The sequence below is a fragment of the Pristis pectinata genome, chromosome 14 (assembly GCF_009764475.1).
Source record: "Pristis pectinata isolate sPriPec2 chromosome 14, sPriPec2.1.pri, whole genome shotgun sequence".
In the NCBI taxonomy this organism is placed as follows: domain Eukaryota; kingdom Metazoa; phylum Chordata; class Chondrichthyes; order Rhinopristiformes; family Pristidae; genus Pristis; species Pristis pectinata.
Genome location: NC_067418.1, coordinates 10,757,085 through 10,773,593, shown reverse-complemented (window position 1 = coordinate 10,773,593; position 16,509 = coordinate 10,757,085). Strand labels below are relative to the sequence as shown.

Genomic DNA, 16,509 nt, shown 5'->3' with positions numbered 1-16,509 from the left:
CAAAGGTACTTTCACAGTGCTGTTGGGCAGGGAGTTCTAGGGTATAAGCAGTGGAAATGTCTTGTGGTGTCAGGAAGTGAGTCACTTTCCACAGGACAGCCAGTCTCTGACCTGTTTCTAGAACCACAGTGTTCACGTAGCTGGTCCAGTTGAGTTTCTGGTCAAGGGTGATCTCCAAGATGTAAATGGTAGGGGAATCGGCAATGGTAATGCCACTGAACATCAACAGTGGGAGGTTAGGATCTCTCTTGTTAGAAGCGGTCATTTACCTGGCATCTTTATGGTGCAAATATTACTTGCTACATTCCAGCCCATGTCAGAATGCTGTCTTACTGCATGCACTGTGGTCGGCTTCATTATTACAGTGAGCAGTGCTTGGAAAACCGTTCCTCAGCATTGCAGTTTTTACTGCTGCTTGTTTACCATGTTTAAAAGCTGCAGGGATAGGTTTTTGTGAAGATTCTGACTTTTTTAGTATGTAGCCATACATATTTAAAAAAAAGAGCAAAGAATGTTTGTCAGGGAACATGCTGTGACTTCCATTTCAGGCCTGATCAGCTCAGCTGTAGAATTGATTTGCCAGAGGCGAGCTGTGACTGCTGCCGCATGGTATACACGCCTCTCTGCCCAGCAGTTTGGCCTGCCGTTCTGTACGGTGTGGGGCCACTCAGCTACCAGCATTGTGTCACCCTCTCTTCCCTCACCCCTCCTCCAGTCTGCCAGTGCCAAACTTGTGGAATCTCAGTCACAACATGCTTCTGTGGCAGGAAGCATTCTGTGATTGCTGCTTCCTTGATGAATTGTTGTGTATCGAGCAGGAAGCAGAGACTGAGTGTTCACTGGAGACACAAGAGACTGCAGATGTTGGGATCTGGAGCAATACACAAAACGCTGGAGGAACTCAGCAGGTCAGGCAGCATCTATTGGAGGGAAATGGACAGTCAGCATTTTGGATGCTTCAGTCGGGCCAGTCCAGGTGAAGGGTCTCAACCTGAAACTTTGACCGTCCATTTTCCTCCACAGATGCTGCCTGACCCCCTGAGTTCCTCTAGTGTTTGTGTGTTGCAATGGCTGTTCAATGTTTGCCATTTGAAATGTCTATGAAACACCATAATTTTGTGAAGACTGGAGAGTGATTGGGACTTGACGACCACCTTTCACAACATTAGGACATCTTGAAATGTTTTACCATGGAAGTGTACCTGATGTTTCACTCCAGCAGCCAATGTGTGAGCGGCAAGATCCCACTAACAGCAATGCGATAAGTACTCCGGGATGTTAGTTGATGTGGGCACTGTAAATTATTTGCTATGAATCAGTATTATCTAGCTTAGTGTAAATTTACCATAAATTCTGGATTATAAGCCCATCTGGCAGCTGTTACATAGAACAGTACAGCACAGTATGGGCCCTTCGGCCCACAATGTTGTGCTGACCTATATAAACACCTATTCCATGATCAATCCAACCCTTCCCTCCTACACAGCCCATAACCCTCCATTTTTCTTATATCCATGTGCTTATCTAAGAGTCTTTTAAATGTCCCTTTTGTATCAGCCTCTACCCCCATCCCATCCCATCCCATCCATGTGTTCTACACTGACGTATCCCCTAAACCCTCCTCCTCTGACCTTAAACTGATGTCCTCTGGTATTGGCCATTGCCACTCTGGGGAAAAAGGTGATGTCTGTCCTTTCTATCTATGCCCCGCATAATCTCATAAACCTCTATCAAGTCAGCTCTCATCCTGCATTGCTCCAAAGAGAAAACCCTTAGCTCGCTAAACCTAATCCTGCTAAATCTCCTCTGCACGTCTCTAAAACGTCCATATCCTTCCTGTAATGAGGTGACCAGAACTGAACACAGTACTCCCAAGTGTGGCCTAACCAGAGTTCTGTAGAGCTGTCACATTACCTCGTGGTGCTTGAACTCGGTCCCCTGACTAATGAAGGCCAACACACCATATGCCACCTTAACCACCCTATCAACTTGCACGGCAGCTTTGAGGGATCTATGGACGTGGACACCAAGATCTCTCTGTTTTCTCTACACTGCCAAGAATCCTTGCATTAACATTATACTCTGCCTTCAAGTTCGTTCTTCCAAAGTGTATCACTGCACATTTCTCTGGATTGAGCTCCACCTCCCCAACTCTGCATCCTGTCTGTATCCCGTTGTAACCTACAGCAACCTTCTACACTATCCACAACACCACCAACCTTTGTATCATCTACAAACTTACTAACCCACCCTTCCACATCCTTGTCAAAGTCATTTATAAAAATCACAAAGAGCAGGGGTCCCAGAACAGATCCCTGTGGAGCACCACTGGTCACCGACCTCCAGGCAGAATATTCTCCATCTACGACCACCCTCTGCCTTCTGTGGGCAAGCCAGTTCCAAATCCATGCAGCCAAGTCTCCATGGATCCCATGCCTCATGACTTCCTGGATGACCCTACCATGGGGAACCTTGTCAAATGCCTTACTGAAGTCCATATACACCACATCCACCGCTCTACCTTCATCAATTTGTTTTGTCACCTCCTCAAAAAAAAAACTCAATTGGGCTTGTGAGGCTCGATCTGCCCCTCGCAAAGCCATGCTGACCATCGCTAATAAGACTATGCTTCTCCAAATGCTCGTAAATCCTGTCCCTAAAAATCTTCTCCAATAGTTTGCCCACCACTGACGTAAGACTCACTGGTTTGTAATTCCCAGGATTATCCCTGTTACCTTTTTTGAACAAGGGAACAACATTTGCCATCCTCCAATCCTATGGTACCACTTCTGTTGCCAGGGAGGACGCAAATATCATCATCAATGCCCAGGCAATCTCTTCCCTCACTTCCTGTAGTGACCTGGGGTATATCCTGTCTGGCCCTAGCGACTTACCTATCCTAATGTTTTTCAGAAGCTCCTACACTACCTCTTTGTTAACCTCGATATGCTCTAGCACATAAGCCTGTTCTACGCTGACCTCACATTCATCAAAGTCCTTCTCCCGAGTGAACACTAAAGCAAAGTATTCATTGAGGACTTCCCCTACCTCCTCTGCCTCCAGGCACGTTTCCCCCTTTATCCCTGAGCGGTCCTACCCTCACTCGTCATCCTCCTGTTCTTCACGTACATGTAGAATACCTTGGGGTTTTCCTTAATCCTACTCGCCAAGGCCTTCTCATGTCCCCTTCTAGCTCTCCTAAGTCCTTTCTTAAGCTCCTTCCTGGCTACCTTATAATTTCCAAGAGCCCTGCCTGACTTTTTGCTTCCTAAACCTTAACCTTCTTCCTCTTGACTAAATGCTTCACCTCTCTTGTCAACCGTTGTTCCTTTACCCTAGCGTCCTTTCCCTGTGTCAGTGGGACAAACCTATCCAGAAACCCATGCAAGTGTTCCCTAAACAGCCTCCACATATCTGCTGTGTGTTTCCCTGAGAGCATCTGTTCCCAATTTATACACTCCCAAGTTCCTGCCTGATACCATTGTAATTAGCTCTCCCCCAATTAAGAACTTTTCCATAGTGTCTGCTCCTATCCTTGTCCGTGGCTATGCTAAAGGTCAGGGAGTTGTGGTCACTATCTCTGAAATGCTCGCCCACCAAAAGGTCTGTCACTTGACCAGGTTCGTTGCCTAGTACTAGATCCAGTATGGCCTCTCCTCTAGTCGGCCTGACCACACGTTGTGTCAGGAATTTTTCCTGGACACACCTGACAAATTCTGCCCCATTGAAACCTTTTGCACTAAGGATGTGCCAATTAATATTAGGGAAGATGAAGTCTTTCATGACAACAACCCTGTTATTTTTGCACCTTTTCAAAATGTGCCCTCCTATCTGATCCTCAGTGTCCTGGTGACTATTGGAGGATCTATAGAATATTCCCAATAGAGTGATCGCTCCCTTCCCGTTTCTGACTTTCACCCACACTGACTCAGTAGACGATCCCCCCCACCGACGTCCTCCCTTTCTGCAGCTGTGATACTATCCCTGATTAACCACTCCTGCACCCCCTGCTTTTTTAGAAACATCTAGACCCTGGAACATCAAGCAGCCAATCCTGCCCGTGTGACAGCTAAGTCTCTGTAATGGCCACAACATTGTAATTCCATGTACTGACCCATGCTCTAAATTTATCATCTTTATTCTTAATACTTCTTGCATTAAAGTAAACACATTTCAAGCCATCCAACTGACTGCATTTATGCCCTATCCACTGCCTATCCTTCCTCTCAGTCTCTCCAAAGGTACCTTTACACCCATCCCCCTGCCAACCTAGGTTAAACCTTCCCCAACAGCTCTCGCAAATCTGCCTGCAAGGACATTAGTCCCTCTCGAGTTCAGGTGTGACCTGTCCCTTTTGAGACTTCCCCAGAAGAGATTCCAGTGATGCACATATCTGAAACCCTGCCCCCTGCACCAACTCCTCAGCCATGCGTTTGTCTGCTGTATTCTTACCTTCACTGGCGTGTGGCACTGGTTGCATGAATTGATTTAGACCCTGGATTTTGTAGGACAGAACATCAATATCTTAAGGTGGTCAGGCATGTGGAAATATCTGAACTGAGTTAAATTGCCAATTGCTTCCTGAAAACCAGAATATTATCCAGATCAGTTTTAGTGAAATGGTCTGATGTAACAGGTGTGGAGCAGTCTGTCTGTCACATCTGAATAAATTTGGTTTAATGTTCAAATGAAAGGGAGGTTTAAAAAGCAGCATTACAGAATCAGATTTACTATCACTGACGTGAAATTTGTTGTTTTGCAGCAGCAGTACCGTGCAATTACATAAAAACTGCTATAAATTACAAAATAAATAGTACAAAGAAAGGAATAAGATATAAGATTTCTTTATTAGTCACATGTACATTGAAACACACAGTGAAATGCATCTTTTGCATTGAGTGTTCTGGGGGCAGCCCGCAAGTGTCGCCACGTTTCTAGCGCCAACATAGCATGCCCACAGCTTCCTAACCCATACATCTTTGGAACGTGGGAGGAAACTGGAGCACCCGGAGGAAACCCACGCAGACACGGGGAGAACGTACAAACTCCTTACAGACAGTGGCTGGAATTGAACCCGGGTCGCCGGTGCTGTAATAGCGTTACACTAACCATAGTGTTCATGGACCATTGAGAATTCTGATGGCGGAGAGGAAGAAGCTGTTCCTAAATCGTTGAGTCTTCAGACTCCTATACCTCCTCCCCGATGGTAGTAACGTGAAGAGGGCATGTCCCGGGTGGTGAGGGTCCTTGGTGATGGATGCTGCTGCCTTGAGGCACTGCCTCTTAAGGATGTCCTCGATGGTGGGGAGGGTTGTGTCCGTGATGGAGCTGGTTGAGTCTACAACTCTCTGCAGCCTCTTGCAATCCTGCACATTGGAGCCTCCATACCAGGTGCTGATGCAACCAGTCAGGATGCTCTCAACCGTACATCTGGAGAAATTTGCAAGAGTCTTTGGTGACTCTTACCGAATCTCCTCAAACTCCTAATGAAGTAGAGCTGCTGGCGTGCCGCCTTCATGATTGCGTCAATGTGTTGGGCCCAGGACAGACCCTCTGAGATGTTGACCCCCAGGAACTTGAAGCTGCTCACCCTTTCCACCGCTGACCCCTCAATGAGGACTGGTGTGTGTTCTCCCGACTTCCCCTTCCTGAAGTCCACAATCAATTCCGTGGTCTTGCTGACATTGAGTGCAAGGTTGTCATTGTGACACCACGCAACCAGCCAATCTATCTCACTCCTATACACCTCATCACCATCTGAGATTTTACCAACAACAGTGGTGTCATCTGCAAATTTATAGGTGGCACTTGAGCTGTGCTTAGCTACACAGTCTTGAGTGTAGAGAGAGTAGAGCAGTGGGCTAAGCATGCATCGTTGAGGTGTCCCTTTGTTGATCCTCAGCGAGGAGGAGATATTATTATTGACTTTGGTCTCCCGATAAGGGAAATCGAGGATCCAGTTGCAGGGGTTGGTACAGAGGCCCAGGTTTTAAAGCTTGTTGATTAATACTGAGGGGATGATGGTGTTGAACACTGAGCTGTAATTGGTAAGCATCAGCGTGATGTATGTTTTGCTGTGGTCTAGGTGCTCCGAAGCAGAGCGGAGAGCCGGTGAGATTGCGTCCGCTGTAGACCTGTTGTGGCGGCAGGCGAATTGCAGCGGGTCTGGGTCCAGGTCTTTGCTCAATCACAAAGGGTTGTAAGGAAGTAAATGAGGAGAAACAGTCTTTGATGCCTGAGAGATGGGTAATGAGCAATGATTGGCCAATGGTGCAATGGTTTTGGGCATCGGGTTATTGAGATCTGGAAAGTGCTGCCAGAGAAAGTGATGGGAACAGTTTCAGTATTTCCCATTCCTAAAGCAATTGGGTAAACACTTGAAGGAAGGTAAACTTTGTAGAATGGATAAAGAGCAGGGACGTGGGAATAGTTGATTGTTTTTACTGAAGACACGATTGACTGAATGGTCCACCTCTCTGCTGCTGCTATGTTTTTTGGGAGGGGAACATGCACAATACTTTTAGCTCCTCCAGGTGTGAGGAGGAAGATCAATGGATTCACTGCTGTATCACTATCCTGTATCCCACGAATGGAGAAATAGAATTAGCAGTAAGTCGTTTGATCCCTCGCTACTGCAACAAGATTGTGGCTGATCCCTGCCACCATCCACTTTCCTGCCTCATCTCCAGATCCCTTGATTCCATAAATCCATTGACGACATCCTTGAATATATGCAATGACAGAGCACCCTCAGTTCTCTCCAGCAGACAATCCCAATGCTTAGCAGCTCTGTGAGTAAGCAAGTTCAGTTATAATGTTCATGTTTCCTTATGACGTTGAGGCCATTCAGCCCATTGAGTGTATGCCAACTCTGAGGAATCCCATTTCCCCACTTCCCCATAATCTATTCTCTCATGCACACCCATCAATACCTCCCTGATTCTCGCACCAGCCACCTGCACTAGTGGTAACTTACAGCGGCCAATTAACCCACCAACCAGCACATCTTTGGGATGTGGGAGTAAATGGAGAGAGTGCAAGCTCCACACAGAAGTGGGAATCAAACCCTGTTGGCTGGAGCTGCACTAGCTGCAGTGTCACGCCCTACACATGCTGTGTTCTACCATTAATCCTGAGACTACACCCTCCTGCCTAAAGAAGCAGCCTCTTTCCTACCCCGCGTGTCAGTCTCTCTCAAGATACTGGTATTGGTTTATTATTATCACGTGTACTGAGGTACAGTGAAAAACTTGTCCTGCATACCGTTCATACAGATCAATTCATTACACAGTGCATTGAGGTAGTGCAGGGTAAGAACAATAACAGTACAGAGTAAAGTGTCACAGTTACAGGGAAGTGCAGTGTAGGTAGACAATAAGGTGCAAGGTCACAACAAGGTAGATTGTGAGGTCAAGAGTCCATGCCATCGTACAAGGGAACCTTTCAATAGTCTTACCACAGTGGGGTAGAAGCTGTCCTTGAGCCTGGTGGTATGTGCCCTCAGGCTCCTGTACCTTCTGCCTGATGGGAGAGGAGAGAAGAGAGAATGACCTAGGTGGGTGGGGTCTTTGATTATGCTGGCTGCTTCACCAAGGCAGCAAGAGGTATAGACAGAGTCCAAGGAGGGGAGGCTGGTTTCTGAGATGCGTTGGGCTGTGTCCACAACTCTGTGGTTTCTTGCAGTCCTGGGCAGAGCAGTTGCCATACCAACCCGTGATACATCCAGATAGGATGCTTTCCATGGTGCATCAATAAAGGTTGGTGAGTGTCAAAGGGGACGTATAAATTTCTTTAGCCTCCTGAGGAAGTAGAGGCACTGGTGACCTTTCTTGACCATGGTGTCTACATGGTTGGACCAGGACAGGCTATTGGTGATGTTCACTCCTAGGAACTTGAAGCTCTCAACCCTCTCGACCTCAGCACCGTTGATGTAGACAGGTGCATGTACACTGCCCCCTTTCCTGAAGTCAATGACCAGCTCTTTTGTTGACATTGAGGGAAAGGTTGTTGTCATGATACCATGTCACTAAGCTCTCTATCTCCTTCCTGTACTCCGACTCATCATTATTTGAGATATGGCCTACTACAGTGGTATCATCTGCAAACTTGTAAATGGAGTTAGAGCAGAATCTGGCCACGCAGTCATGAGTATATAGGGAGTAGAGTAGAGGGCTGAGGATGCAGCCTTGTGGTGCATCAGTATTGAGAATAATTGTGCCAGAGGTATTGCTGCCTATCCTCACTGATTGCGGTCTGTTGGTCAGAAAGTCAAGGATCCACTTGCAGAGGGAGGTGTTGAGTCCTAGGTCTCTGAGTTTGGTGACAAGTTTGCTTATGACTATAGTATTGAATGCGGAGCTGTAGTCAATAAACAATAGTCTAATGTAGGTGTCTTCACTGTCCAGATGCTCCAGAGCTGAGTGTAGGGCCAGGGAGATGGCATCCGCTGTAGACCTGTTACGGCGATAGGCAAATTGCAGTGGCTCGAGGTTTTACAGGAGGCTGGAGTTGATGTGTGACATGACCAGCCTCTCAAAGCACTTCATGATGGTGGATGTCAGAGCCACTGGTCGGTAGTCATTAAGGCACATTACCTTGCTTTTCTTCGGTACCGGCATGATAGTGGTCTCTTTAAAACAGGTGGGAACTTGAGATTGAAGCAGGCAGAGGTTAAATGTTTCAAGGGGTATTCTACAAGGAAAAAATTCACCTGACCACTAAGGAATAGAAAAGAAATGCAGTAGGTGAGCGTAGTGGCAGGTTGGGTCACTTGTGGAAACAAATGTTCTGCTTTATCCACAGAAGTTGATCATCGGGTTAGGTAATATGTGCACCTGGATTTCAGACTAACTTTGGGGTTGAAGTTACTGGAAGGTTTGACAGTTTTGCCTCTCCTGTTTGCAGTGTGATGCATCTTTTATTATTGTGTCTCGCCCTATTCAGCTTGCATGAACTGAGGGAAAATGTCTCACAAGAGCATAAATCGCTCAAACAGAAAGAACTAGCAGACGGGCCTAACGCTTCTCATGGATACGGAGGGAAATTTGGGGTCCAAGATGATCGTATGGATAAGGTAAGGAATGTGGACTTTTAAACAAATTGGGAAAAGCAGCTGGTGTAAGGAGGAAAAAAAGCTAGAAATCTGAAATAAAGACAATGCTGGAAACGCTCAGCAGGTCGGGCAGTGTCTGGAGAGAGAAACAGTTAACGTTTCAGGTTGAAGAGCCTTCACATTTCTGTGAGTAAATAATTCCATCCTGAAATGTTCAACCACGGAGACAATACCCTCCTGGTTCTGGACATTCTAATCTGAGGAAGCAGTCTTGGGTCTCATGCCTTTTCAAGGGAGTACGGGGTCAATGCTCCCTTTGCTTAACCAATAATTATCCTTTGTTCAGTGTCACTGAAGTAACAACCTGTCTTGTCGTTACTTCCTTTCTATTGGTAGGAGCTTGGTGTTGGCTAATTTTCTGCTGTTTTAGTAACATCGCACTTAGAATTAGAATGTCCAGATTGAGTTGTAATGCACTTTGGAACATCTGAAAAGCAAGTGAAAGGCACTAAATAGAAGCTTTCTTCTAGAAGGGGAGCAGCAAGTCTGCTTGTTATAAAATTAATGTGGACTGCATGTCGAGTAGTAACTCTCAGTATCCAAAGATCACTGTGATGACCTGTTTTGTGTCTTTTTTTGGAGGGGAAAGAAAAACTTTTTTTTGTTTTCCCTTTTTTATCTGCAGCCCTCCCTCTCCCCAATTGTCCCCACCCCAAAACTTCCCAAATTCCCAAAGCAATGTTTAAACAGTGTGTTGATCGGAAGAAGCCTGGCGTGTTTGTGCAAGTGATAAGTCTAGTTTGTTCAGATCCTGAGTTGCCGTTAGTTGCTGCTGTACTTGAATGATAAAAGTGGCTGAACCTCTCGTGGCCAGCCTCAAATCCTGATACCAAATATGGTACAACAAAAAGACAGACAGGAAATTCTGGCAAAACTCTGTACTTCCATCAAGAGAGAAACTAAGTTAACATTTTGGGTCAATGACATTAACCTGCAGCAAAATAATCAAACCAAAGTAACCCGACTTGGTCCTTAACCCTATAATCCTCATTGGAGTTGCCAGTTCCCCTATTGACCTGATTGATCATCAGCAGAATCAGAGAGGGGCTTTAGTTTTTTTTCCTTAACCCCACCCCCAACAAAATGCTGGGGAGTCTCAGCATGGCTCAGTTCCACTGCTTGATTCCAGCGAGTTAATTCAGCCTATAGATCTGAGTGTAAATCTAAGTACAGGGATCCTAGTCTGGTGTTTAAACAATTAGACATTGAATCAGCCAATGAGATCCGGGACAAGAAGGCACAGTGGTAGAATTAGAGGGTACCCGTTTACAACAGAGATGCAGAGAAATTTCTTTAACCAGAGGGTTGTGGATTTATGGAATTTGTTGCCACATACAGCTGTGGAGACCTGGTCATTGGGGGTGTTTCAGGAGGAGATTGATAGGTATCTAATTAGTCAGGGTATCAAGGGATATGGGGAAAAGGCCGGGAATTGGGGCTGGATGGAAGAATAGTTTAGCTCATGGTGAAGTGGCAGAGGAGACTCGATGGGCCGAACGACCTACTTCTGCTCCTTTGTCTTGTGATCCAGTCATTGACATTCTGGTTACTGGGCAGGACCAGTGGTGAATTTCATACCTTGGCTATTCCCTGACTGTTGTGGGAAGAATCCCCTTGTCCCACTTCTGTGGATTATCATCCTGCCTCCTCTGGGCATAGACAATGGCTGTTTTAATGTCCTTTCTGCAGCCCTCACAGCTGAAGTTGTCAGTGGGCCTCAGTCAGATTGTGGGTTCCTCCAACTTGGTAGACTTGAAACAAAAAAACCCAGGGTGGTGTACCAAAGGAGTATAGCACTACATTGTTTTGTATGAGCAATTAAACTAAGTCCCCAACTTGGTAAAAGATGAAATGGCAGCATAAAGGTCCCAAAAATAAATTGTCTGGGCATTATTGTTAGATGAGAGTTCAATTGTAGCATTTTAAGAGAGGTTTGGACAGGTACATGGATGGGAGGGTTTTGGAGGGATATGGTCTGGGTGCAGGTAGATGGGACTAGGCAGAAGATCAGGTTGGTGCAGACTAGATGGGCCGAAGGGCCTGTTTCTGTGCTGTCGTACTCTATGACTATTAGATGGTTTGTAAGAGCCTATAGTGTGCAAATTGTCAGCCAGCTCCATGTTCCAATACTGAGAGAGTTTTGGAAGTTTTTTAATGCAAAAAAAAACTGCAGAAGGTGGAAATCTGGATTAAAAAAAACAGAAGTGGTTTTGGACCTGAAACGTTAGCTTTGCTTCTCTTCCCACGGATACTGCCTGACCTGCTGAATGTTTCCAGCATTTCTGTTTTTGCTTTGCAAGTTCCTAATTAGCTGTAATTTGTTTTGTAAGGACGATAGTGTTCTCAAAGCAGTGCAAGAGCAGAAGGTTATGGGTGCACAAGTCAGGGAAGGTGCCAGGGCTGGTTGGGAAGGTGGTTAATAAGGTATTTTGGGTTTTATCGACAGAGGCACCAAACATAAAAGCAAGGGATCCGTACTGAACCTTTATAAAACAGTGGTCTGCCCTCAGCCAGAGCAGTGTGTTCAATTCTTGTTGCTGCATTCTAGGAAGGATGTGAAGGCATTACAGAGGGTCTCGAAGATTTATGAGATTAGCTCCTGGGATGAGGGACTACAGTTACAAGATTAGAAAGGCTGGGACTGGGTCTTCTTTGGAGGCTGAAGGGAGACTTGATAGAAATACAGGCAGTCCCCAAGTTAAGTAAGGCTTCCATTCCTGAGAACTGATTTTTTTTCCATTAGTCAAAAAGGGCCATTTTCTAAAGCTGCAATATCTATAGAGAATGCATATTGTATTGCTCTACGTAAACTTCCTACAATTTAATTGCATTGAATATGTTTTATGTTTGTTCTAACACTACCCATAATTAAAACTAATGGAGCATATACCGTATCCAGTTGTTAATACTGCAAATCATTTTATTATTATGGTTACTAGTTTGAAAAATCCTTAAAAAATTTATAGGAGAATTTGCATAAAATTAGTTTTCCGTAAGTCAGGTTTTCCGTAACGTGGGGAGGTTCCGTATATAAAATGAAGTATCTGGATGAAGTAGATAGTGGCCTTTCGTTCCCATAGCAGAAAAGATGGAGGTGTAGAGGTCTCAGTTATAAGATACAGTCTGCCCCATTTCCCATGTTACAAGTCATGATACCTTGACACCACCTCTCCGGGTATTATGAGACAAGTTCGAGGTCTCGAAAGTAATGGACTTTCTGGCGAGGAAGGATCTTATTTACAAAGACAAATGCAGGAAAAGGTGATGAGGGCAAAACATGCATCGGTGAGAGCACACATGGGGAAATCGCAACAGGGTAAGATTCACACAGACAACGAACTGGGTACAAACAATCAAGGAAAAAAGCACTACACTACCCGCCACCCCTGGACTCAGTGTGGGCACAAATCCACGCCCCCAGGAATCCTAACTTAAGGTGCTTCTAAACCTGTCGAGTTGCACAGCTTACCGGTGGTCTCTCCAGCATTGTTGCACAATTCCTCCGGGGCAGCAAAGAGACAGAACCAACACATGGAGCGCTCTTTATAGTGCTGGAGGGCTGGGGGTGGCCCAGCCCAGGTAGTTCAAACAGTCCAATGACCTGGGCCCAGGTACAAAGGTGCTTACCGAAGCCAATCATCAGGTGTGCCTTGGCCCTCTACATTACACTGGGTAATTGAGGTCTATTAGCAGGACCTGTGGATGTGACAGGTCCTTTAAGTGTCAGAATTTCCCATTCCAACAATGCAAGAGTTTTAAAATTCTCTTCCCATGCTTTCAATATTAATGATGTTCAAGACAGTCGGAATCATTTTTCCAGGGTAGAAATGTCATATACTAGAGGGTATAGCTTTAAGGTGAGAAAGTTTAAAGGAGATGTGTGAGGCATGTTCTTCTTGCGCAGAGTGTTAGGTGCCTGGAACGGGCTGCCAGATGGTGGTGGAAGCAGGTACAATAGGGGCATTTAAGAAGCTCTTCCATAGGCACATGGATATGGGGGAATATGGATTTGCAGGCAGAAGGAGTTAGTTTAATTTGCGTCGTTTTTGGCACAGACCTTGTAGGCTGAAGGTATTGGTTTATTATTGTCACTTGAACTGAGGTACGGTGAAAAACTTGTCTTGCACACGGATCGTACAGGTCAATTCATTACGTAGAGTAGTTACATTGAGTTAGTGCAGAGTGCATTGATGTAGTACAGGTAAAAACAATAACAGTACAGAGTAAAGTGTCACAGCTACAGAGAAAGTGCAGTGCAATAAGGTGCAAGGTCACAGCAAGGTAGATCATGAGGTCAGAGTCCATCTCATCATATAAGGGAACCAACCGTTCAATAGTCTTATCACAGTGGGATAGAAGCTGTCCTTAAGTCTGGTGGTACGTGCCCTCAGGCTGGGGGAGGGGAGGGTGGGCCTGTTCCTGTGCTGTCCTGTTCTATGTTGTAAGATTCTCAGGGGAGGGGTGCTAGTGGAGGTTAATCAGGGAGATGCTGAGAGCTGGAGTAGAGGCACAGTCTTGGGTTGAGGTCAGCCATTTAAGAAGAGAAATATTTTGAAGCAATGGTTGTAAATCTTTGGAATTCTCTACTTTGGAGGGTTCGGGATCTCAATCACCAAGTTTATTCGAGGTGGGGGGGGGGGTGAAATTGATCTTCGGGCCTGAAGCAAGTTTATGGAAATGTGTGTCAGTTGGGGGAGGGGGCACTGAAGAATGGATGAGGTAGTGGATCTTCCATTGTATTGAATAATGGAGAAGTCTCAGGATTGTGTAGCTTACTCTTGTGTCCAAATCTTACAACAACTTCTAAAGGGCAGTTGGATAGGTACGTAGATAGAAAAGGTTTAGATGTTTATGGACCAGACGCTGGCAAATGGGATTGGCTTAGATGGCCAATTTGGTCAGCATGGACTGGTTGGGCCAAAGGGCCTGTTTCTGTGGTGGATGACTCTTAGACTCTTATTGTTGAAGCAACATCTGTGTCTACTCTCCTTCCTAACGTTTAAAAACCTTTGCCAGGTGACCTCTCACCTTTTGTCTTTTATTTTTGTAGAGAGGTGCCCCAGACTCCCTGGTGGTTGGAGCCTCTACATGGGAGCACCTTCCCACTCCCACTGACTTGCTGAGCTGCTGGGAATTTGAGCTTGAATGGGGTAGAGGTAAAGATCTCGTGGGAGACTAAAATTAGCGGCTATAAATAAGAACGTCTCTAATAACCCTTGTACAGGCCTTGGACAAAAATTCTTGGAGAGAGTAGGAAAGATATAAGCACTAGCATGGATCCATTGGACTGAATGGCCTTTCTCTGTGCTGCCGTACTCATTGGAGAAGGAAAGCTGGAAGAGCTCCTGCTGCCTTCTGGGACCAGTTAGTGGGTGATCATAGAGATGAATGTCCCCAGTAAAATGAGCCAGCTGTGTGAAACAGCTATGAACTGATTCTGCATGTGCTTTTTATTGGTATGTATTTTTAAAGTTTAGAACATAGAACAGTACAGCACGGGAACAAGCCCTTTGACTCACGATGTTCTGCTGTAGTAATTAAACTAGTAATTAAATGCCTCACTAATCTAATCCCTTCTGCCTACACAATGACCATATCCTTCCATTCTCTGCACATTTCATGTGTCTATGTAAGAGCCTCTTGAATGCCTCTATTGTATCTGCCTCCACCACCACCCCGGCAGCACATTCCAGGCACCCACCACTGTCTGTGTGTAAAAAAAAAATTGCGATGCACATCTTCTGTGAATTTACCCCCTCACCTTAAGTGCATGCCCTCTAGTATAAGACATTTCGACTCTGGGGGAAAAAGATGCTGGCTGTCTACTCTATCCATGCCTTTCATAATCTTATAAAACTCTATCAGATTTCCCCTCAGCCTCTGCCACTCCATAGAAAACATCCCAAGTTTCTTCTTATAGTGCATGCCCTCTAATCCAGGCAGTATCCTTGTAAACCTCTTCTGCGCCCTCTCCAAAGCCCTCACATCCTTCCTGTAACAGGGGCGACTAGAATTGAATGCAATACTCCAGATGTGGCCTAACCAGAATTTTATGAAACCGCAGCATAACTTCCTGACTCTTGAACTCGATGCCTCGACTAATAAAGGCAAGTATGCCATACACCACCTTTACCACCCTATCAACCTGTGCAGCCACATTTAGGGAGCTACGGACTTGGACCCCAAGATCCCTCTGAACACCAACACCGTTAAGGGTCTTGCCATTAACTGTGTACTTTAATTAGGTGAATGAAGCTTTGGATATCATGCTTGCCATTCCTAATCTATACTGCAAACTTGCAGAAAACTATTAATCTTTTAAATTTTTTTTTCAAAAAGAAGTTTTGTTTCAATGCAACTGCCTTTTGTTAAATAACTCATTGTCTCATTTTGCCAAAGTTAATAGGAAAATTGAAGCCAGCATGAACGTGGCTTTTATCCTGCAAGTGACAATGGCCAGTGCAACATTTATAGAATGACTAAGGATATGGGCCAGGTGTAAAATGGATAAGAGGAATTGCAAGCAGATGCTGGATTGACTGGGCTGTACTGGGTTTATCTGTGTTGGCTTTGATTAGCGAATTTTGCAAGGTCTGGGTATTACTGATGAACTTCTCCACAAACATCCATTGGAAGTAAAAAGTATTCATGTATGTGAAAATAACAGTGATGAAGGTAGAGCTGTGGATGTCATCTCTATGGACTTCAATAAGGCATTTGACAAGGTCCCACATAATTGGTTAATCGAGAATCAAGAAGTGGCTACACAGGTAGACAGGGTGGTTAAGAAGGCTTATGGAATGCTTGCATTTATGAATCGGGGTATTGAGTGTATGACGTATCTCTATAGAACTCTGGTTAGGCCGCATTTAGAGAATTGCATGCAATTCTGGTCACCTCACTATAGGAAGGATGTCGAGGCTTTAGAGAGGGTGCAGGGGAGGTTTACCAGGATGCTGCCTGGATTAGAGGGCATGTGCTATCAGGAGAGGCTGGACAAACTTGGGCTCTTTTCTCTGGAGCGGCGGAGGCTGAGGGGTGATCTGTTGGACGTGTATAAAATTATGAGGGGCGTAGATAGGGTGGACAAGCAATATCTTTTTCCCATTATTGAGTGATCCAATACCAGAGGGCATGCATTTAAGGTGAGAGGGGGTAGGTTCAGAACAGATGAGAGGGGTATGCTTTTTTTAACTGAGAGAGTGGTGGATGTCTGGAATGCGTTGCCTGATAGGGTGGTGGAGGCAAATTCATTGGGGGCTTTTAAGAGGGGCTTGGATGGGTACATGAATGAGAGGAAAATAGAGGGATATGGGCATCCTGTAGGTAGGAGGGAATAGCTATGTCGGCACAACATTGTGGGCTAAAGAGCCTGTTCTGTACTGTACTGTTCTATG

At 45.4% G+C, this 16,509-nt stretch overlaps 1 protein-coding gene across 8 annotated transcripts in view; it reads left to right on the top strand.

Moving 5' to 3' along the window:
* Nucleotides 1–16,509, top strand: part of LOC127577858 (src substrate cortactin-like) — a 66,972-nt gene that overhangs the window by 12,107 nt on the left and 38,356 nt on the right. For all 8 annotated transcript variants that reach the window (XM_052029475.1, XM_052029477.1, XM_052029473.1 and 5 more), the window contains one exon: nucleotides 8,944–9,073. In XM_052029475.1, the coding sequence (XP_051885435.1) occupies nucleotides 8,944–9,073 (130 nt within the window). The remainder of the gene's footprint in view (nucleotides 1–8,943; nucleotides 9,074–16,509) is intronic.